The sequence below is a fragment of the Ursus arctos genome, unplaced genomic scaffold (genome assembly GCF_023065955.2).
Source record: "Ursus arctos isolate Adak ecotype North America unplaced genomic scaffold, UrsArc2.0 scaffold_20, whole genome shotgun sequence".
Lineage (NCBI taxonomy): Eukaryota > Metazoa > Chordata > Mammalia > Carnivora > Ursidae > Ursus > Ursus arctos.
The window spans coordinates 30,215,969-30,239,469 of NW_026622875.1; the positions used below are offsets into that span (position 1 = coordinate 30,215,969).

Sequence of the window (23,501 nt, forward strand, 5' to 3'; positions counted from 1 at the left end):
ACTTAAAAATGAAGGTGATAAGTATACCTACCTAATAGAACTTTGTGGAGATTAAATGAGATGATCTATGGTATGTACTTAGCAGAGTGCCTAGCATGTAGCCAGCATTTCCCGAATATCTGCTTATGGTAGTACCATTCTTTCCATGACTTGGTGACATTAATTACACATTGACTGCTTTGGAAAATTACTGGATTCCTCCAAATATTCATTATGGCCACTAGACTTGCTTTTGGCTTCACCATTTCCCTCATACACTGGACACACATATATTTACATTATCTATAAATTGGTCACTTGCTGTCATCTGGACCCTCACCATGTAACTGCTATTCTTACCTGTTCATTGTTCACCTGCCCAATTTCTAGCCATAAAACCTGTATCTCTTTGCCTGTGGGCTTGCTCTGGTGATGGAGCTGTTCTGCCTATGCCCACAGCAGGCTAAAGTATGAGGGGAGGTGTGGCTCCATCCAGGGAACAGCCCTCAACAAGTAACTAATGGGGGTTGAAGGACAGATATCCCAGCTCTCTTGCCCCACAGGGGGCAGGGTCTAAGTGTGTGTTCTCTGCAGTTTCCTAGAGCTCCCCAGCAGGGATCGGCCCTGGTTGCCCACAGTGGTAACTGACTTGCACACCCCTTTGGCAGCCTGCGCATCTCGGTTCCCCACTCCTCCACTGGTGCTTCCTGGTATTACCTCCCAAAGGAACTACTTATACTTAACTCCTTGCCTCCAGGGAGCTCAACACCAAACCACCTGACCTTCTTACTCTGGGGCCCACTGTCCCCATGGAACAGAAAAGAGTGACAGCTGAGCCTTCAGTGGCTTTGAGAAAGGTGTTTCCCTTCGAGATAAGATCCTATGCCTAGCATGGTCAGAGGTGCTGAGTACAGAGGATGCCACGACTCACTTTCCATGTCTCTTCTTTCAGATATTAGGTCAAGATATACCTAGACTGGGAATAAACTAGCATTCTTTAGAACAGGAAGCTTAACGTGAATCAGACCATTTGTCAAGAACTTACATTTGGCCTAGAAAATCAAGGGCTACTTTCCACATGGCTCCCACGAAACCTGTTGTATATGTTCTGTTAAATATTCAGGATTACAAGCAACTTGTGTAACATGCAGAGACCTTTGCCACAAGCAGGCATGGTTCAGGGCCACAGTCAAAACCAACATGAAATTGGGGCACCTGGGTGGCTCTGTCAGTTAAGCATCTGCCTTTGGCTCGGGTCATGATCCCAGGGTCCTGGGATTGAGTCCCGCTTAGGGCTCCCTGCTCAGTGGTGAGCCTGCTTCTCCCTCCCACCACCACCCCCACCACCACTCTCTCATGCTCTCTCTCTCTCAAATAAATAAATAAAATCTTAAAGAAAAAAACACATTAAGTTATAAGTGATGTCACAGCCAGGATAACAAGATAGCCAGAGAAGTTGTTGTTCTGTTGAACCAGGCCCTACTGAACTAATAAATCAATGAGTTGTCAATACCACATATTAGAGTTCTAAAAAGTTTTACAAAGCTGTGCCTTGTTCTCCTACAAGTAGAAATAGCCAAATCAATAACTGTGGGAAACATTTCATCTTTGGGTTTCTAAGAGGGTAGTACAAGTAAAATTATAGCATATATTATAATTGAAGAACACCAAAGTCTAATGCTTTCAAACAAACAGAAATAAATCTTTATGTCCCACTGAGGAAATGAATCATATGCTGTGTACTTTTCTGTATCACTGAGATACCGGAAAGATTTTATTTAGTTCAATCACTCAGTCCCATTTGGGTACAATGGGACAATTTGCGCTGTGGGAAATGTTCTTATTTATTGGTTCTACCAGTATTTATTATGGAACACCTACTACGTACCAAGCTCTAGGTGTAGACTAAAATATAAACATGAATCAAATAAACAAAAAATAAAAATGTCATTACAGTTTGGGACAAATGCTATAAAAAACTGAACAAGTGTAGTATAAAGGTGTGGTATTGGAAAGATAACCTGAAAAGGCAGTTTTAAGTTGAAGTCCCTTAAAGATGAAAATAAGCCAGCCATGTAACAAGCAAGGGAAAAGCATGCAGGCTGAGGGAACAGCATTACCAAGTCCTGAGTGAGGAAAGAGCTTGGTGTGATTAAGGATGTGAAAAGAGACCAGTACATCTGGAGCAGAGAGGGTAGATGAGATGTACTCAAAGACAGAGCAGGGGCCAGGAAAAGCACATTCTAATAGCTCAAAGAAAGGGGTTTGGATTTTCTTCTAAACGTGGTAAGAGACAGCTTTGTGCTCACCGGGACAGGAGCCACTAGCTATATGTGAGTGTTTTCGTCTTACTTTTAATTAATGAAAATTAAGTTTCAATTTCAATTCCTCAGCCGCCCTAGCCACACTCCAGTGCTCCATAACCTCATGTGGCTAGCAGCTTCAGTATTGGTTGGTACAGATTTAGAATATTTCCATCATTGCACAGAGGTCTACAGGACAGCAGTGCAAAGATGTTCAAGCCAGAGAATGACATGACTGGTTTTAACTTTCTAAAAAATGACTCTGGCCACTGTATACATAATTCATTATATAGAAAGTAGACAGTGAAGCAGATCTGTCAGGAGGCTACTATTGTAGGCAAGACAAGAGGTGATAATGACTTAGGCTGAAAAAGTGACGATGGAGGCGGAGAGAAGTGGAGTGATTTAAGATGGGTTTTGGAGACAGAAGCTACAAGGTGTGTTGAGGGTTTGGATATGGAGGGAATAGATGAGTAAACGTTGGTGCCATTTCCTGAGTAAGGAAGTCTTGTTTCAGGGAGGTCCAGCTAGTGAGGAAAGTTCAAGAATGGGGTTTGGGAAACTGGGGGAGAGGCCTACCTGGAAATGTATTTTGGAGCCATCAGCAAACAGGTAGTTAATGTCAAGAGAATGGAGGGTAGGGAGAGAGGATAAAGGAGGCTGGAACTGAGGAAACTCAGGAAGTAGAAACAGAGACAAAAAGAGGAGCCATCCTCTTTTAAGCTCCTTGCTGTGAGAGTCATGGTTCTGTAGGGTAAATTCTTGATTAACTTGGTTAGTTCTCAGGGGGCCTTCATGAACAGCCTTGGTTTGAGGTGGCCAAAAAGGAAACTTGCAAGAACAAATAGGAGAGCCACCCCCAAGACCCTTCCAGGGGAAGCACTATGTTAACAGCCAAGCTTTGGAGTGAGACCGATGGGGTGAATCGCAACTCCACCAGTTGCCACCCAGAAGACCTGAGCCTCATCTTTCATTTCTAAAAGGGAGTTGTGGGAGAGTTAAATGGGATTGTACATGTAAAGCAAATAGCCTATAATAACATGAAAATGTTATCCCAACACAGATGCAAAATACTTAGACCTGGTTCATCAGCACCCCCTTCCCACCCAACAGGCATAAAAGCCCCAAGTACCTGCAAGTTCTAATTCAGCTTCCTTAGAGCCCTTGTCTGGCTGTGCCAACCCATCCTCTACTACTGCTTTGCCTTAGCCTAAGATGGAAATGGGTAGACTTTTCATGGATTATCATTATAGTTCTTAAGATAACTTGAAATCTAACTCATTCGAAGTTTCATTTGTTATGTCCTGCTTGACTGAAGAAATTGAGGTTAAGAGAAATTATTGAAAATGACAAAGGAATTATCACAGCTAATTTTGGATCTTTTCTTTCCAATTGTAAGGTAAATCCCTATGCTATTTGTTCATACTCTGACAGAGGAAGGTTTGGGGGGAAGGCAATTTCAGTTTTGATGGGCTTGGGAGGGACTTGGGGTGCTTTGTCTGAAAAATACTAGATCTACTTTAAGACAAGCTGGAATTCTTGTTTATCAAGCACTATTCACATGGAGAGCAAATGAGAAGAGAACCTAAGAGAGGGAAGAAAGACAACCATCATCATGATGGAAAGATTAGGCCTTAAAAAAAAAAAAAAAAAAAAAAAAAAACAGGGCTGGAGATGCCTTGATTTCAGGTTCAGTTTGACTCTTCTTTCTTCCTCTTCTCTCCTCCCACCCTCCCTTCCTCCTTCCTTCCCTTCCTCCCTCTCCCCCTTCCTATCTTCCTTCCTTCCTACCTTCCTTCCTCTTTTTCATTCCTTCCTCTTATGGAAAGAGTTTTAGAGGACCCTTAGCCAGTATAGGATTCCTTTCTTCCCAACCCTTATGTGGTTGCCCAGCCCCTCCTGGAACTTCCCCAGTATTGAGAAACTACTGTTCTCAGTTATCTGTTGTTGAGGGACAAATTACCCCCAAACTTCCTGGCTGAAAACAACAATCATTATTTACTCACAGTTCCCTGAGTTGGCAACTTAGCCTGAGTTCCCCTGGGGCAGCTCCTCTCTATTCTACATGATGCAAGCTGAGCTCACTCATGCATTTGTGCCTCGGCAACCGGGATGGCCGAGACATTTCTCCATGCACTCTTCTATTCTCCAGGAGATCAGCCTAAGCTTTTTTACATGGTGGTAAAAACTCCCAGCAGCAAGGAGAAGGCAAGCCTCAGTGCACAGGCACTTTTTAGTCCTCTGCTCATAGCACCTTTGCTAATGTGCCATTGGCCAAAACAAGTCACATGTCTAAGCTCACCGTTATTGTGGGAGGGACCTGCACAAATGCATGGACATTGAGAGGAATGGATCAGTGGGGGTCAAAGCTGACCAGTCTATACCACTCACATCTGCCTCAGAAACTGCTTTATTTTCAGATACTCCCAATTGTCACAGAAAGTGAAAATCTGTTTTCCCAAGTGGAAATCCAAGGATATGGCTCCCATAGAATGGTGGGCAGGAGAATGCAGTGGCTTTTGGATGTTTGACTTGTAGTTGGCTTTGTCACATGAAGTCTTCTGTAGGCTGGAAAGGTTGATGTCTCTTCCCCTATACGCTCCCTTACGTCCCAGCTACCTCCTCAGTTCCCAGCCACTCCTGCAGCTCTGACACTATCCCCTTTGGAGGTCTGTTGTGTCACTGTTGTCATATGTATCACTCCATTATTTTAGTTCTCAGTGAGGTTCTTTGCAAACTCATTATTAACTTTCTGTAGCCAGCATCCAATATCTCTCAGTGTTCTGATATTTTGAGCCATTTCCTAGGCACTAGCACTCAACACTTGTGTTAGGAATGTGTCTATAGATGTCTCCTTCCCTCTGTTGCTTGATTTGACCCTATTAATAAAAAGCATTTATAAGTGCCAGGCACTGTTTTAGATGTATGACATGGATTAATTATTAAAGCTTCACAATAATCCTGAGATAGATACAATTATCAGCTCCATTTTACAGAGGAGATATCCAAGGTGTAGAGGAATCAAGTAATTTGCTAAGGGTCGCGTGGCTGGAAATTGGTGGGACCAGGATTCAAACCAGGCAATCTAGTATCAGTCTCACTCAACCATGCCTCTGAACTGTCCCTCAGGATGCAAGGGCAATCACGCAGAGAACATTTGTCAGCCCTCAGATCCACCTGCTGCAGCACCTGGGGGCTTGGCCTCACTGAATGACTCCCCTTCTTCCTGAGCAGGCTTTCTTGTTGCAGGTGCAGTGGGAGTGCATCAACCCCAAGTACAAAGCCAAGAAGAAGAATTATAAGAACTCAGGCATTGTGATTTTGAATCAGTGCAAGGTACGTACATAGTCCCTCTCTTTCAGGAGTGTGAAGCTAGGGCTGTCTGGGAGGAAGACAGTGGGAGAGAATGTCAAGGAGATGCGGTATTTTTTAAAATAAAAATCAGAAAGTCAATGTATTAATGGATATGCAATGAGAAATGTAAACATGGGTGGTCTTGGAGCTGTGGTGGCTCGATGCCACCATTCCTTCCACAAAGACAGTCATACCCCCAAAGATGGAGAGTCCTGGTCACATGTCAGGCTCTTCTCTGTCCGAAACAGCATCAGAGGGAGAGCCCCCAAAAGGGTAAGCCAGCATTTCCAGAGCCCCTCCTGTGTGCTTGTCGCAGTGTTCGTGCTTTCTAGGTGGCACCTCACCCTTGCTGAAAGGTACCATGAACACAAAGCAATGGGGGAAGATCACAAGGGCCGAGAAACTCCTCCCAGAAGGGCTCTAACTTCACAGAAAATCCTACATGCTAATAATCAAACCTCTGAAATCACATCTGAGAATAACTCTGGCACTGGCTGAGTATTTCCTATGTGAGAGTAACGATGATGAATTCTGTTTAACTTGTATCGTAACCCTGAGATTTCGGCTGTCAACTGAGATCATGTAACTAGTCGTGCACATGGTAAGTTTAAGAGCTGAGATTTTAACCTATGCCTGTCTGACTCCACCATACAAGACTTAAATGCCATCTAGTTTCTCTCTGTGTATATCAGGTTCCTTCTCTCAGAGTGGCCTCTCCATGGCTGCCAGGAGCTGCAGGAGCACATCCTCTCAGAGCAAGAGCGAGAGCGAGAGGAAAGGAAAGACGGATGTGCCCACCTCTTGAACCCGTCAGTGGGACTAGGGGATAGTGTATTGGGACTGGCCATCTGGGACCATTGTATTAATTATGTTTTTTCTTTTCTAAAGTTGTTGATGCTTTAACATCTTGGAGCCTTGTGGACCTGCATGGGGTCTGCTCCTCCCAGGGTTAGCTAATTCCTGGAGATAGCAAACAACTTGCATGTGAGCCTTGCCTTTGATATGCGGACCAAACCATCCAGAGCCCATACCCCCAACCACCTTCTTTATGGTGCTCTCACATACAGAGCCAATATTCCTGTGGCCCTACATGACCCCGGGTCCAGGCTTCAGATAATTAGAGACCACCCTTATAGCCCAGAGCCATGAAAATTATTCAGACTCCAGTCCTAAACCAGATTAACTGCTTACCCTGCCCCACTCATTCCTTACAAAAAAAAAAAAAAAAAAAACCCACCCACAATAAAGACTGCCACCCACACTTCCCTTTCAATCTTTCTGTCTTCTAACTGACCCTGGTGCTTCCCCATGTGGCCCCTGAGTGCCATGACATGCCTCCTATCCTTCTGGTTGCTGTGAGTAATAAACTTTTCTTCTGGGAATGCCTGCGTGGCTCAGTTGGTTAAGTGTCTGCCTTCAGCTCAGGTCATGATCCTGGAGTCCTGGGATTGAGCCCCACATCAGGCTTCCTACTCAGTGGGCTGCTTCTCCCTCTGCCTATGACCCTCCCGCCTGCTTGTGCTCTCACTCTCACTTGCACACTCTCTCTCAAATGAATAAATACAAAATCTAAAAGGAAAAGGAAAAAAAAAGAAAAAGGAAGCCAGGAGCAGGCACTGTTCAGGGGGCCAAGTGAACATCAGCCCTGAGAAAAGTCTGCCAAGAAATGTGTGCCACCTGGAGGTGGTACCTAGAGACACCAACATGGGATTTCTTAGGTCAGTCTCTGAGAAGCTACCCTGAGCATCAGAAGGAATCTGAGGACTGAGGGTCAAAAATCAGTTACTCCCTGCCCAGGTACAGGGGCCCGTCTACAAGTTCCATGACTATAGTCGTGTCTGTTTTTCTCATCACTATATCCCTAGCATCTAGTGCAGAGTGGGGGCTCAGTAAATCCTTGTTAAATAAATGGATGAATATCACCCAGAGTCAAGCAGCAGAATCATAAAGAAGCAGAAATGAAGACCAGAAATTGGTAAGGCACACGAGAACGCAGATGATGGTGGTTGGGCAGAAAGCAGGGCCATACTGACTTCCGGCACAGAGGTCCAAAGAATGGACGACGCAGTCCAGACTGCCGGCATTAGAGTCCCACATCCATCACCTATTGGGTAGGTGATCTTAGCCTCAACTCCCTCCTCCACAAAATGGCACAATAATAATGATAGTACCACTTTTATGGAGTAGTTCTAAGAATTAAATGAAATCATGGATGTTAAGCCCCTGGCTTAGAGTTAGTCTCATAAGTTCATTGTTCATGGCATGGCAGGAATCTTACTAATGGGAAACTGTCAGTAAAGGCCTTCTCAGGTCATTGCCATCCTGAAGCCACCACCCTAGATTACTTATGGTATTTAGAATGTTACCAGCACTGGGACTTAGCCATGGGGAGCAAAACTGAAGCCAAGTGTGAGACTTTGTTCATTCCAAAACAAGGGCAATACATGAAAATCTGCTGTTAGTGTCTCACCGGAGGCATCCGTAACACAAGAGGGGAGCAGAGCTTAGGTAGTTGCAGCCCTCAAGGGCCATCTGAATTGAGCATTGCTTTTTCTCTCCTTTAGCATAACCAAATCGACTGACCCCTCTTTTCCCCACAGATCTCTTTCTGCTCTTTCTTCTAGGGTAGCAGCCTAACCCCAAAGTTTAAGCTTCCACTGCGTAAGGAAATAGATCACGCTGTTGCTAAAACAGTTTCCTCTTCTCCTCCTCTGCAGATCCACAAGATGCATTCTTTCTTGGACTACATCATGGGCGGCTGCCAAATCCAGTTTACAGTAAGTTGTTTCCATATGTGTTCATAGGCAGGGAGCAAGGTGTGGGGAATGGTGCTGGGTTGGGGGAATGAGGAGACAAAGGTTTATTAAAACCTCGGGTCAGCTTTGTTCAGGTCTCATTGCTGCAATATTGTATGGTATCATGTTTTTGAAGTGACTTCATACTTCTGTTTTCTCCAGGGAGTATGGTTGTCAGGAAGTCATACCGGGAAATTCATGCCACTCAAACTCAGGTGATTTGGGAACACTCCTGATGCTTCCCATTCTTTCAGTAACTATATGAGGCAAGGGGCAGTGGGCATATTGCCAGATCCCATCCTCACCTGGTGAGTTGGATAGCAAGGAAGTAAACCTTGCTGGAAAGTCCCACTGAGCCAAGGCAGATGCAGCCCAAACACAGGCACCGATGCCCAGTGGTCAGTGCCAAGAGGAAGTCATCCAAATGGCTCATCAGACAATGAAGAACGAATTCCAAAATATTGGAGAACTAGTCTTTGAGAGTTGAGAAATAGAGCATCTAGACTCAGTGGGTGGATCAGGGATCATCTCCTACATATAACCCGTGAGTGCATGGGATTTATACCCTCCAAATATGTATTTGGTGGGTAAGCTGGGTCTTTTTCTTTTTTTTTTTTTTTAAAGATTTTATTTATTTATGTGACAGAGAGACAGCCAGTGAGAGAGGGAACACAAGCAGGGGGAGTGGGAGAGGAAGAAGCAGGGTCCCAGCGGAGGAGCCTGATGTGGGACTCGATCCCGGAACGCCAGGATCACGCCCTGAGCCGAAGGCAGACGCTTAACGACTGCACCACCCAGGCGCCCCTGGGTCTTTTTCTTTTTTTTAAGATTTTATTTATTTATTTATTTGACAGAGAGAGAGAGACAGCCAGTGAGAGAGGGAACACAAGCAGGGGGAGTGGGAGAGGAAGAAGCAGGCTCCCAGAGGAGGAGGGAGCCTGACGAGGGGCTCGATCCCAGGACCCTGGAATCACACCCTGAGCCAAAGGCAGATGCTCAATGACTGAGCCACCCAGGCACCCCTAAGCTGGGTCTTTTAAAATGCCTGGTAGACCAAGTTTATGAGTCCATCTGCCCTGAATAACTTACTTAATATTCGAAACCCTCCTAGGTTTGGGCAGATGTGGCCTCCAGAAAGAGCATCCCCAGATGGCCAGAGATAGATCTGCTAAAACCTATGGGAAAGCCACATGGCAAACAAGAGAAATACAATCTGAACAGCTTTTGTTCCTCATCTTCCAGATGTATGCTCATGAAGGTCAGCCCTGTTTAGCTCCCTCGACTGGTGCAGTCATATGAGGAAAGCAAGGCAGATGGTTTAATTTTTGTCCAGGTTTAAGCCCAAGAGAGTAGACAGGACCAATGTATTTCTGGGACAGGGATGGTGGTACTCAAAGGACTAAAAGGGGGAGTTCCAAGGGGATGTGGTAAGGGGTTGTCTCCTTACCTAGAGGCTTGTCCTCTACTCTAATCTCAGAGGGTTCTACATTTGTCCTCCCTACACTTTGGGCATTGTTCACCTACCCCTGAATGGTTATGAGGTAATTGTAGAATTTGGTCATTTCTTTAGATTCGAAGGCTCTCCGAAGGCACACCCACCCAGCCCTCCTACGTGCGTTGCGTGCCGGCCCACACGGAGAGCAGCAGACATGTTCCTCTTGAGCGTGCACACCTAGCACTAGCTGTTCTGGGGGCTTGCTGCCCTGCTGGACGTACCCAAATGAGAGTAGAGAAGCCAGCAATGTCATAAGGGAGAGCTACTGGAAATAGTGTCCCACAATCTTAGGCAAAGGAGCCGTTCGGAAAACTATTTATAGGTTTTCAAGGGAGAGCTCTATTGATTTGGGTCTGTTTTAGAGTCTATAGATTCCATGCTCTTGAACAACTCTTTATTCAACCTTCAGGGGCTCGCTCTGCCCTTGGAGTTATGCTGCAAAGAACCAGCCCCTGTGAGCACCAGAAGTTTAACCCCGCAGGGTCCCCAGCTCCACATCCTGGGTCCACAAGGCCTGCCTGACACGGAAGGATGAGCCCTCCCCTCTCTTGCCACCCCTGCTGATCCTCCCCAGCTGGGAGGCACCACTTTAATGGCTCTCACCACCACCTTCCCAGTTCCAGCTCCTCCTCCCTTACCTTATTGACTTAGTTTCCCTCAGATTCTTTGACTTGTCCTTTTATTAAGCTCTTTCTGGATCATCCCTTTTGAGGGGACCATTTGTTTCCTGTCAAGACTCTGACTAGTACACTTTACAAGCAGGGGCTCAGAGAAAGCTTTCATACTCTCCACAGATGCCTGGTCCCTCTGACTCAAGCTTAAGAACGTCAAAAGTGAAGCGTCTTTCCCTTCAGGTGACAGGCTGATGTATATTAGGTACTTTAATTGAATTATAATGGATCGAACCCTAAACCTTAAAGGAGAGGTAAGGTTTAGGACAAACAAGAAATGAGATGAATAAATAGGATACTAGGTTTTTCTTTTAAAAGCATCCCTACAGGGACACCTGGATGGCTCAGTCAGTTAAGTGTCCAACTCTTGATTTTAACTCAGGTCATGATCTCAGGGTTGTGAGATCGAGCCCCACGTCCAGCTCCGCGCTGGGCATGGAGCCTGCTTAAGATTCTCTCTCTCCCTCTCTCTCTGACCCACCCCACCTTCACCTCTCTTAAGGAAAAAAAAAAAAAAAGCATCCCCATGAACTTAAATGTTTATGCATCCATATGTTCTAATTATAAATATCAAAACCATATTTGGGTTAATATGCATAAATGGTATATTCAGAGGAGTGTTGGAGAAGTGGTTTGGATTAAGAATTTGAAGGGCTTTTAATTTTGAAGTAATGTGGTGGATAAGGCAATGGTCAGAAGAATCTTGAGCAGGACGTTGAAGCAGTTGGACACATGCTTTAGGGGATTAACTGGGAGTGTTTAGTGGGAGGCATCGAAGGTGGTGAGCGGACTCTGGAAGATGAAGCAAGAGACTAACAGTCCTGGTGACGACTAATAACAGGCCAAGCTAGCAGGGCAGCAGTAGGAAGAAACACTGTGGCAAGAGAGGTCAGTAAGCCTTGGCCCGTGATCCAGTGAGGATGCAGAAGGCCAGGGAGAAAGAGGAGTCCAGAGGACTCAGATCTTTTGTGCCTGACTGACGAAGCATGGTGATCCTATTCATGGCAATATGAAAATCCAGAGGAGCTGCCAGCAAGATGATGGATTTGCTTTTGGACCCGATGGAGGTACTTCCAGGCCTCCCTGTAGAGACGGCACTTACAAATACGGTCCTAGGTCTCAGGAGAGAGAGAGAAGCTGCACACAAATGGGTCTGGGTGAGATGACCAGAGAGAAGACTACAGAGAGAAAAGATGTCTCAGGAAATTGCAGAAGATCTCCACCGGACAGCAAGGGGACGAGGGGCAACCAATAGGAGAAGAAATGCCAGAGGAAAAGGTCCAGGAGGAGGCAGTACTTCAAATGACCAGGAAGAAAATTTTGTAAGATCAAGGGCCATAATCCCACATGGGAGAGAGAAGTCAGAAGGTGAAGAATAAAAAACCGGGTCATGTGATAAAGAGGCACATATCATCTTTTGAAAGAGCAATTTCAGCAGCGTGAGACAGGGAGACCCAGGAGTTAGGGTGTAGACAGAAGGTAAGGAAGTGAACCCAGCGGGTATAACTATTCATTCAAGAATGCTGGCAGTGAAGAGGAGGCAAGAGGAGAAAAGGAGGATAGCACCTTAAGGATTAAGAGAGGGGAGGTTTCAGGCTAGAATCTGACCATAAGCAAAGGAGACGCCCCAGTGAAGGGAAAGAGATTAAGATGCTAAAAAGAGCCTTAGTCAATGATTCTTTTTTGGTCGTCGGCCCCACTTGAGAATCTGATACACAATCTATATCCTCTCACTGGAAAATGCACACGCCTGATTCTGCGCGCCATTTCGGGAGGTCAAGGGCACCCCCGAGGACGTTCCATCTCCTCATGTGAATCCTCAAATCGTACGAACTTGAGGGCAACTGTCACGTGGCAGTCTTGGAGGAGGTGGGAGGGGGTGGGTGGACGAGAAACAGACTAGAGAGGGGGAGATGGAGTTCACTGTGTTTGGCACATGGCACAGCAGCCAAAAATAAAATTAGATACTAGAATTTCACACACAAAACACAAAACTATAGACAGCATAGAAGAGACAGACACCATAAGGTATTTGGAAAGAAAATGGTAGAAGAGTTCACTGTTTCCTTTGAAAGTTACTTCTTTTCCAGGTGCATAAAAATGTACTTTGGAAAGCGGCTTTTCAGAGACAAGCTGTAAGCAACCTAAATGTCCAGCAGTAAGATAATGGCTATGTAAATTTCAGTACCTCATCCGGGTGGGTTATGATAAAGCCACTTTAAATGATAAGTATAATGAATGATGATAACATGGGGACATGTTTAAGGCATAATGTTAAGTGAAAAAAAAGAATGTAAAGCAGAGCTACCCTATGATTATAACCAGGTAAAATGTTTATGTCTTAAGAGATAAGAGAGAGTGGCCGATGATGGGTAGTAAGGAGGGCACGTATTGCATGGAGCACTGGGTGTGATACGCAAACAATGGATCATGGAACACTACATCAAAAACTAATGATGTACTGTATGGTGACTAACATAACATAACAAAAAAATTAAAAAAAAAAAGACATAGAGAGATGGAGAGAGAAAATCTAGAAAGGAAAAAGAAAACATGACTTGTTAGGCTAGTGGAATCCTTGAGGAATGAGAATTGACCTCAGGGGCATCCTTGACTTTCCGAAATTGTGTGCAGAATTAGGTGTGTGCATTTTCTGATGAGAGGATATAAATCTTGTATCAGATTCTCAAGTGGTCCAGGTGACCCCCAAAAAGGGGTTTTTTTTTTTTCGTATTTACAGATGGCCATTTTTAGTATTGGCAATTTTCTAACATTAAGGGTGGTATTGTTTTCCTTTATCTCTGATTTTATAGTCTACATTTTGATAATATAATATGATATAATAAGGTGAATGTGGCTCCTCTCGGATTAACCTTCCAGCCTAAAGAAAAGGATCACCTATGACAAATTCTTTCAGGAAACTTCCTGACCCTAACACATTCAGGGCATCCTATGTCCACACTGTGTCCCAGTTTAGGTTTTAAATCTTTACATTATATCCCAGACTAACCACTGGCGGACTCTGGTGTAGACTTCTGAGAAATGAGAAGGAGCCCTAAGTTGAAGAGGGGAGCGCTTTGCAATTTGTGGAAAATTAACCAGGTGACCTTGGGGTGTCTCTCCCATCGAGTCTAGGTTCCTATTTCTTTTCCCCCAGTGGAGTTTTGAAGAAATAGAAAAGCACAAGAGTTTAACCTGTCATTTAAGAAATGGTCCAGACTGAACAGTATCTCCAACTACAAGGCTTATTGTATGGGTCCAAATTGTATACAAATTTAAAATTAAAAAAAAAAAAAAAGAAAGAAAGAAAACAGCTGCCCCAGCAGATGATATGACAAAGGTTGACTGCAGGTTGGTTATAGAGAGATTAGGCCACTAACCAGAGGTTGGTTCACAGCACCTTGCCTTAGAAAATATCCGGGAGGTTTCAAATGGCTCATTTGTCACAGGCAGACAAGGGAATCTGAGGAGTGGGCTCGTTTCACATAAGAAGCTAAACATGTCCAAAGATAGATGCTTATCGTTGGCTTCCAGCCTTTTCCGGGAAGCAGCTCTGCACCGGGAGCTTGGTGGCAACGGGGGGAGTATTTCGCATTCTGACTCTACAAGGTTTGCAAAGCTGTTCCACAGCTCTGCTTAATGATGAGCGAGGCCTCCTGGGCAGAAGGGGAGAGCCACGGGCGGTGCCTGTTCCCGGGCTGCCTGCTGAGAAGATTGGAGCACATACCAGAACCACAGGCTTTCGTAAATGCTTCCTATCCGAAAATGAAAACGCGGCCGCCCGCGAACTCACCAGCGTTCAGGAAGCCAGGCGCCGGTAGCCACCTCCACAAACTGGCATTTTTCAGTCATTTTCTTGCTTTTATTTCTCAGCTTAATCCCGTCTTTCACTGACTCCCTGTTGCTTTTTAAAATAAACCTAACCTTTCGCTCTGTTCTCTTGCCACTAATGCTAACTTAAAGAGCACAGAGAATTCTTGGTAGAAGGCCACCTCCTGAAGATAGATATTTTATCTCCAGCTTCATTAGGGAGCCTTGAGAAACCATCACTTGCCAGGAAAAAGATCGTTCAGCTGCCACACACTTAAGACTGTCCATGGCTGTCTAGTCAATGATAAAATATTTTTGTTCTGAGCGGCGGGAACTACAGAAAGGGGTGGGTGGTAAGGATCATTGCTTTATTTCCTTTTTCACCAGGTTATTTTTAAGTACATACCCTTCCCCAAAGCTCTCTCAGAATCTCTGGAGCTAGAATAGCCTCTGTGGTTGTCACAGATACTGGGGCCATCCCTGTGGGAAAAGTGGAAACCCTCCCCCTCAGCCCCCAGAGGCCTGTCTGCAGAAAAAAAGTAAAATTTCCATCAGGCCTGTTCATATGTCTACACAGCACCACCAAGAGCAGGCAGCCCAACACCAGCCTTCTAACGGTGATCTTCAGATGGCTTCTACTATCCTCAAGATGCCATCTCTTCCATGGCCAAAGAAATGTGGCCACTCCTTTTCCCTAACTGCCATCTATCAGTGACCAAATGCTCTTCATTTTCTATCCTAAATCTCTCTGGTCACAATCCCCTTCTCACTATCACCTCTGCCCCACGCTCATTTGTTAAGCATAAGGGAATTATTCTAAGCCTAAGGATGAAGAGTTGTTAGAAAATGAAAGGACGGGGGCGCCTGGGTGGCACAGCGGTTAAGCGTCTGCCTTCGGCTCAGGGCGTGATCCCGGCGTTATGGGATCGAGCCCCACATCAGGCTCCTCTGCTATGAGCCTGCTTCTTCCTCTCCACTCCCCCTGCTTGTGTTCCCTCTCTCGCTGGCTGTCTCTATCTCTGTCAAATAAATAAATAAAATCTTTAAGAAAAAAAAAAGAAAGAAAGAAAATGAAAGGACCAACAAGGCCAGAAGGAGGATGAAGCAAGAGAGGCACCTAGGGTCCAAGATTGAAAAGGAGGCATTCACTCTCAAGATCATGCAAGTGTAAGGTCAGCTGGGAATGAATGCCTTCTTGAATTTATGCCCTCGTTACCTCTCTTGCCTTCCCCTGGTCCCAACCCTATGATATCTTGCTCTATTTTAAAATCTATTGTTGCCAAAATCTGTGTGTGTTCATCCAGACATTATACACTCTTCTCCCCGTAGCACAGCATATTCATTCAGGTGATACATCTGGGCTTGGATGCTGCCACTTGGTGCCTGCATACCTGGAGAATTTTGCCCATGACTAGGGAGGATAAGACGAACATTTAGGTTTCTCGTGTTGTCATTTTTCTTTATGGAGGTTTTTCCCTTCTGGCCTTTCTGTTACCCGGTCTCATTCTCTGGTTTTATATCAAGACACCAGCATGTTTTTGTCACCAAGGAATACCCTTGACACTCAGGTAATCAGCACATGGGACAATTTTCAACGGCAGCGTCAAGCAGCACAGGCAGAGGGTTGTGGCGATCCATGATGAAGAGCATCATAAGCAGAAGCGATGTGGGCCGTAGGTACGGGTTATTAATAACAACATCTCGACACCTGCCAGCGATTTGCATTTTAGAAAAACTGGAGCAGAATCAAGGTTATCTCCATAACAACATTCTCACATTCTCTAGAATTCTCTAGAGTCCTAAAATGCTTTCTTCAGTAGTAAAGAGGTGGCTTTACACCTGGCCTTCCCAGCACTGTTTTTACTTTCTAAAGGCCATGTCCACGTGTGGGAGGTATCAGTAACCCTTAGGGGTGTCTCATCAGGACCAAAAGGCTGATAATGGTGGCTCTGCATGCTTGAGCTTCGTAAACCAGGAGGACCCTAGGTGTATGGTTTCTTCAGCCACTGTCTCTCAAGCACCTCCCAAGTGTTCCTCCTACAGAAGTTTTCCAGAAATAATCTGCATGTATTTGGACCTCTGTCTGGTTGAGGCCCCATGGGTGGGTCCTGGAGGGCTTTATGTCTCCTTCTTAGTCACAAAATACATGGAGGCCCCTGACACATGAACTTTTCATCACAGTCCTTGATTAAAAGGACCTTCACCGGGGCGCCTGGGTGGCTCAGTCGTTAAGCATCTGCCTTCAGCTCAGGGCGTGATCCCGGCGTTCTGGGATCAAGCCCCACATCAGGCTCCTCCGCTATGAGCGTGCTTCTTCCTCTCCCACTCCCCCTGCTTGTGTTCCCTCTCTCGCTGGCTGTCTCTCTCTCTCTCTCTGTCAAATAAATAAATAAAATCTTTTAAAAATAAATAAATAAAAATAAAAGGACCTTCACCTATTGTCTTCCTCTTTTTTTCCAGCAGATTGACTTTTACCTTCTGGCTGGAATCTGTCTCAGAAGATGCTGGATTTTACCGGCCCTCTTAAATCACCTCCAGTCATCCCCAGTAACACATTCTCCCTATTACACACAGACAGACACACATACACACACAGATACACTTTAATTGCTCTTTTCCTACCTTTTACAACTGTTCTGATTACAAAGAGCTGTTCATTCAAGGCCATTCATCTCTCCTAAATTATTCTAGTTGCCTCTAGCCATTCTCCCAACTCCCAGGCTAAATGCCCTCCATTCTTTATAGGAATATACATAGCCATGTGACATCTTGGCATGTTAGCCACAGCCATATATGTTCTCTTGGGTGTATAATGGCATAATGGAGGAGCAGGCTTCAGAGCCATATAGACTTGGGTTTTAACCCAGCTCCGTCCCCAGCAAACTTCATCACCTTTGGGCATCAGGATCTCCATCTATAAAAAGGAATAGCAATCTCTGCGTCCCAGGGTTTTTTAATGAAAAGAAATAACACAATACCTGGAAAGCAGGTAGTACAGTGTCTGACACAGAGTAAGGTTACTCCTCTCTTCTTCCCTTTGTTATCTGAGTAAGGGCATCTCAGGGTCAGGGAAGTACTGTGTGATTTTTCTCCACATGACCTTTCCTTTTGGAACGCTGTTAGTACTAGCATTTTATCAGCTGGTACTCCCTTTGTTGAAAACATCGGGGTATTCTGAAAATAGATTTTGAATCCTGCTTAAATTTCTTTTCAACACAGTCCTGGGGAGGGGTGAGGAAGAAAAGGGGAAACAAAATCAGTGATGAGAAAAATAACCTCAAGAAAGAAAAAAGGAATGTTGTAAGTGAATTGTTAGCCTATCGCTTTTTCTCTTCTCGTCCCTTGGATTCAGTTGCAGCGTTACAATAGAAGGTGTGCGGCCATTTTCGCCTATCAACCTTACTCTCCTAAGCTGATCTTTCCGGAGCAGAAACAAAACACATAGCACCTTTTCTCTGTCCTTCTGGAAGTAACATACCCCCTAAATAAATCCAATGGGACATTCCAATTATGTGTCCTATCCAATTATGTGTCGTAATGGAATTTTGTCAAATAGTATACAAATAACATTTCCCACCCACGAGATCATAAGAGAAGATAAAGCCTTTCTGTCATTAGTAAGCCCGTGAGTGGATTTTGGCAGGCCCTGAAGAAAAAGAGAAGATATAACATGAACATTTCTTTCTTTTCCTACCACTCCTGTTGTGTTAATCCTCCCATCTTTTCCCTACCCTTCCCCACTCCCAAGCTGAAGCTTTTTTTTTTCTCTTTGAGAGGTGTTTGCTGGGTTAACTTTTATTTAAATGGTAGAAGAAATATTCCTTCCCATTTTAGCACTCTCTAGGCTTGAGCCTTTTGTTGTTGTTAAGAGTGTGAAGTGAGTCAGCTCTTATTTAGATAATGATGCTAGGGGTCAGAAAAAAATTTAAGAAGTTCAAGGATAAAATCTAAGAAGTTCAAGGATAAAATTTAAGAAGTTCAAGGATAAAATCAGAAAAAAATTTAAGAAGTTCAAGGATAAAATCTACTTGGCAAGACAGAGGTTTTTCTTCTCTGCCCCCCAGTCCCGATGCCATAGCATCCAGGCTTCTCTGTTTTAGGCAGGAGTTCTCACATGAGTGGAAACCAAAAGCTGAATGCCTCACTCGAAGCTGCTTCTTGCAGAAAATTTATTATAACCCCTTCAGTACGTCTCTGCAATCTCCACACACGAAAATAGGACTATGGCTTTTGGAGATAGACCACATCTTTAACACAGAATTTAGTTCTAAGGGATTTTACCTCTGCCTCTGAGATGGAATCGTCCTGCCTGGAGAGCAGAGAAGGCTTTTCTTAGTGAATTCGGACCTGGGGAGCAGCTATCCCACCCGTACTCCTGCTGCCTGGTGACGTGGCTCAGCAGGGGCTGGGCTTTCTGACCGGCATGTCCATCTCAAGTTCTGCTTTGACACGGGGGTAGAGGACAATTGAAGACTACAGAAATGGCCTCAACCAAATTAATAACTTCTCTCACTTTCCTTCTTGGCAGGGTGTGTGATGTGCTGCTTTTTTCCATCTCGAGCCATGTCTTTTGTGTGGCTGATCACCATTTCTATGAGATGCATTCACTTGAATCAACCCATTCTCCTGTTTTCTCTTCCAGGTAGCGATAGACTTCACAGCCTCAAACGGGGACCCCCGGAACAGCTGTTCCCTGCACTACATTCACCCTTACCAGCCCAACGAGTACCTGAAAGCCTTGGTGGCTGTAGGGGAGATCTGCCAAGACTATGACAGGTACAAGACTTCGGTTGGCTCAGGCCTTATCTCTCTGTGGGCTCTGATGGTCTCTAGCTGGTCCTGGGCAGAAAAATGGAAATTAAGTCCAGTAGCTACCCATCCTGAGGCTCATGAAGGAACAGGACAAAAGCTTGCCCAAACGTTTCATCCTCCCCACACCTAGAGAAACTGAGTTCATGCCATGCTCACCTTGGTCACACACACACACACACACACACACACACACACACACACAATCCTTTCTCAGCTTTCTTTTCTTATTTGGCTTGCAAAGCCACTTTCTGTTTTGTGAAGTCTGAGAACGTGTCTTGGTACTCAAAGTTTGGTCCGTGGACTAGCAGCATGGCACCACCAGGAACTTAGAATCTCGAGCCCCACTTCAGACCTATTGAATTAGAATCTGCATATTAACAAGATTCCCAGATGATTTGTGTGCATTTTGGAGTTTGAGAAGCACCCATTTATGCAACATTATTGCCTCTAATCCTCACATTCCACCCTATGTAGTGGGCACTATTTAACAGAAGAGGCAAACTGTGCAGGGAGGTTAGGTAACCTGGGCACTCACTCAGCCCAAGGGAGAACTTGAACGCAGATCTAATTCATTCCACTGCTGAAGCTCATAATCATGGTGTTTCACTGACGTCAGAGCTATTGGTAACGTTAGCAGGGGGTGTGCATCTGTCCACGTGCATGCGCGTGTGCCTGGGGAAGTATCTGTGTGTTTTTGTGTGTGTGTGTTTATAGAACACATGATTTTGAGATCAGATGGGTATTACATTTATTTTTCCTTGATGGTAAATATTGACCTTTCCCACCAAGAGAATTGTGGTTTACATAAACGACAGTAAACCGAATTTATTTTGCCTTTCAGTATTTCCAAGTTGAGGTGAAGTTGTTCACATGTTCAAGAAGGTTATTTGAGGTAGAACCGATCTAAATATAAATATGGGTGAATCTCGGTTGAGTCCTTAGTGTGATTATAAAACAAGGCTATTTAGTAATAAGAAGCAACAAACTAACCCTTTAAATCAGGAAAATAAGTGACTCTGTCTTCCAGTTTCAGAGGAACTGTATAGGACGTATGGTTTTTATTTTTCTAGTCTCACAATTAGTGGCAGTTATATTAAAAACCTGTTGCCCCAGGCACTATAGGAAATGAGACAATCTAGTGACTGCAATGTGCAGAGAAACCAACAACAGGTGATGAAAAGGGTCTCATCAGTGTCCTTCCTGCTGGGATTTTCTGGATTCGGCTTGGTCATTGCCGGTAACTCAACTTGGTGTGAGGGCAGCTGGGGACTGAATGAACAGTCCAGTAAAATCAAACAGCTTTAAATACTCAGGCCCTTGCTGACACTTGCCCTCTTGTACATTTAGAACAGAGGACAATAGCATTTTAAATTACCTTGTTGAAGTGATACTTCTTATACTTAACCTTGAGATATTGACTATGAAGACAACTTGAATTTCAGCGCTGATTTCTTTCGGCCCAAATACAGGGAGTATTCCTAGAGAGGGTATATATCACATGGAGAGTTCCATATGGGAAAGGGAAAAAAAACTGACAAATTGCATCTCCACTGCCAGAAACGTCTCCAGTCACCCCCGAGACACCAAAACAGTCAGTTGTCTCCTTTCTAATATGCACACAAATGATTTAGTGTACTGGTGTATACCTAAGAGGCAAGAAAGAAAGTAGGTAAAGCACTCAGTACAATACAATAAATAGATTCTTAACAATAATGTTGACTCTCTTCAGGGGGGAAGGCAGTGTTCTAATGAATTCCAAAGAAAAGATTGGTGGGTTGACCAGAAACTAAGATGCCAATGCCCAGAGCCTTGGCTGTGGTTCTGCGGCAGAATTATGGGATGATCCGGAACAAGGTGCTGAACTTCCTCTGTTTCCTGGTGACCTCACATGCAAGATGCAGGTAGTACAATCCCAAAGACCCGCACGTCTTTCAGAGCTATTATCCACTTAAAACATACAAGCCAGGCAAAGGCAAAGCCCAGAAAGCATTTTGTATTCATGCAGAAATACAGATTCAATATAAAAATAAGATTTGACACCTGAGGGGTTACATGAAGAATTATTGTAAACGATTCTTTTTAAAATTTTAATAGGGTAATACCAAAGTTATTGGCCCAACTGTCCAGGAAAATCAGGCTTCTGCAGCTCAGTGGAGCTTATGTATACGTATACGTATATGTATTAAGAAGGTAGCTCAGCATTGAAAAGGGCAAATACCTAAGGAGGGAAAGGCCTAAAAAGCCCGTGGCACTCTTTTGAAAGACTCCCTGGAAGAATGTGTAATGCAAGCTGCTCGCTGGAGAACTGACAAGGTTCCGCAGTTTCTCCTTTGCGTGGGTGGATAGACAATAGACAGGCAGAGTCAGGAAATTTCAAGTTGGGGCTTTGAAATTAATTTATTCTCACATCAAAGTCACTGAGGTTGATGTTCAAAAGAAACACTTGAATAAAAACTGACAGAAGGCGTTGTTCCCCCTCCTGCAGCGACAGAGAGGTTTTTAATCCCCATGAGCCTTAGAAATTGCTCCCAGCCTCTGACAGCCAGGGGTTTTTCTTTCTGCCTTGTACAGTCATTGCTGAGGGGTCAGCACGAAGTGATCAGTGAAGCAGAACAGCTTGCGAGATGCATAAAGCCCTTCTCAGGGTGGCCTTGAAGGGAAAGCTTTTCCACAAATATCTGGTCCTAAGCCCAGAAGACAGTCCTGCCAGCCTGCTCTGTCTCTCTGTGTCTCTCGCCTTGGACTCCCCAAGCATGCACACGTGTATGCGCGTACACACACACACACACACACACAGAGGCTCACATGTTCCCTGTTGGTTGTAGCACTTGCCCAGCTCCCGTGAACATCCTGGTCAGGCTGCTCAAGACCAAGGTGACGTCCATTCCTTGGGCCCAGCAGAGATGTGGGTCTCTGACCACCCGCCATGTCCTCCAGCAAAAGGCTGGTCTATCTGCTATCAAGAGACTATAGATACCGAATACATTGCTTGGAAGCGTAGACTGCCATTTCATGGATGTGGCCAGCCCAGAATGAGACCGAGGTTTCAGCAACTGAGCAGGAGGCTTCCTGCATGGTGTGCTAGGAGGCAAAGTTAGGGCTGATGCCCAATCTGACAGGCATTGGCGTTAGAGTCAGAAGATAGGTTTGTATCACCCTGCCACCCCTTCCACTCTACCAACACCAGTCGGTGGTTCTCAGCCTTGGCTGCACACTGGAATCATTCGGGAAGTCTTAAAATATCCTGATGCCTGGGCCCCACCCCAGAGCCTAATTTAATTAGTCTGGTGTACGTCCTGAGGAATCAGGATTTTTCGTGGGCATTTTTCTAATGGGCATCCCAAGTTGAGATCCAGAGTTAAACCAGTTAGATGAGTCCGATGGAATGGCTAAAGACCTATGGGGCACCTGTCGGCTGCCAGGCATCTCACACGGTGCTGTAAAGTCAGATAAATTAATAGAGTATAATTTCCCCCCAGCTGCATCACAGTCTCAGGGAGAAAAAGGTGTGTAAGTAAATCACAGCCCAGCATTGTCAGGGCAGCTTTGCCCTGTGTAAGGATGGGGACTACATCAAGAGGAGTAACTTTCCTAGGTGAGTTTCCAGGGTAGTCAAGGAGGGCCTTCTAGGGATGGCAAACTTTGAGGTGTTCAGAATTCTGCTAATTCTGTCCTTTGTTGTTATTAGAACATGGATGGACTTATCTTTATTATTCTGAGTCTTTAGACCAGACCAGCCTCCTACAAAGGGCAGAGTCAACAGGGGTGATGGAAAGAGCATGGGGTCCTAGTGACAGCTAGACCCTGGGTTCAGAACCCAGCTCTGCTACCTGTGTTCTGAGGTTTCCATTCCATGGCCCTTGGTGTCCTTTATTTCAAATGAAAGGTTTATCGAACTTTGCTTGCAGAACAGTTGTAAGGATTAGCTATAAAGTGGCTAGCTAGCACATGTCTGCTTGTGATACTCAGTAAATTGTAGAGGCTATTATCTTCAATCCTCTTAATTAGTTTTAAAAATAAACTGACCACTAAAGGAAAAAGGGATTACAATGTCAGATCTAAAGGACATTTTGGACCAATGACCTTTAATTTTTGGTTTTGAGCATATATCCTTAAAAAGAATTTTATAAAAATGTGTATTCTCACACATTTTTACATTGAAATCTAATGTTTTCTATCCTGAGTTTAAAGAATAACAAAGACCGAAAATCCTGGTGTATTGTAAATATGGACATTTAAAAATAAAACTCTTACATAACTCTTGTGAATGCATTTAGTGGGA

General features: G+C 44.6%; 1 protein-coding gene across 1 annotated transcript in view; it reads left to right on the forward strand.

The window, feature by feature from the left end:
* The window catches only part of CPNE4 (copine 4), a 472,213-nt gene that overhangs the window by 428,173 nt on the left and 20,539 nt on the right, over window positions 1-23,501 (forward strand). Inside the window, exons 9-11 of the mRNA XM_026497018.4 lie at window positions 5,532-5,618; window positions 8,354-8,413; window positions 19,050-19,183. Of these exons, the coding sequence (XP_026352803.3) occupies window positions 5,532-5,618; window positions 8,354-8,413; window positions 19,050-19,183 (281 nt within the window). The remainder of the gene's footprint in view (window positions 1-5,531; window positions 5,619-8,353; window positions 8,414-19,049; window positions 19,184-23,501) is intronic.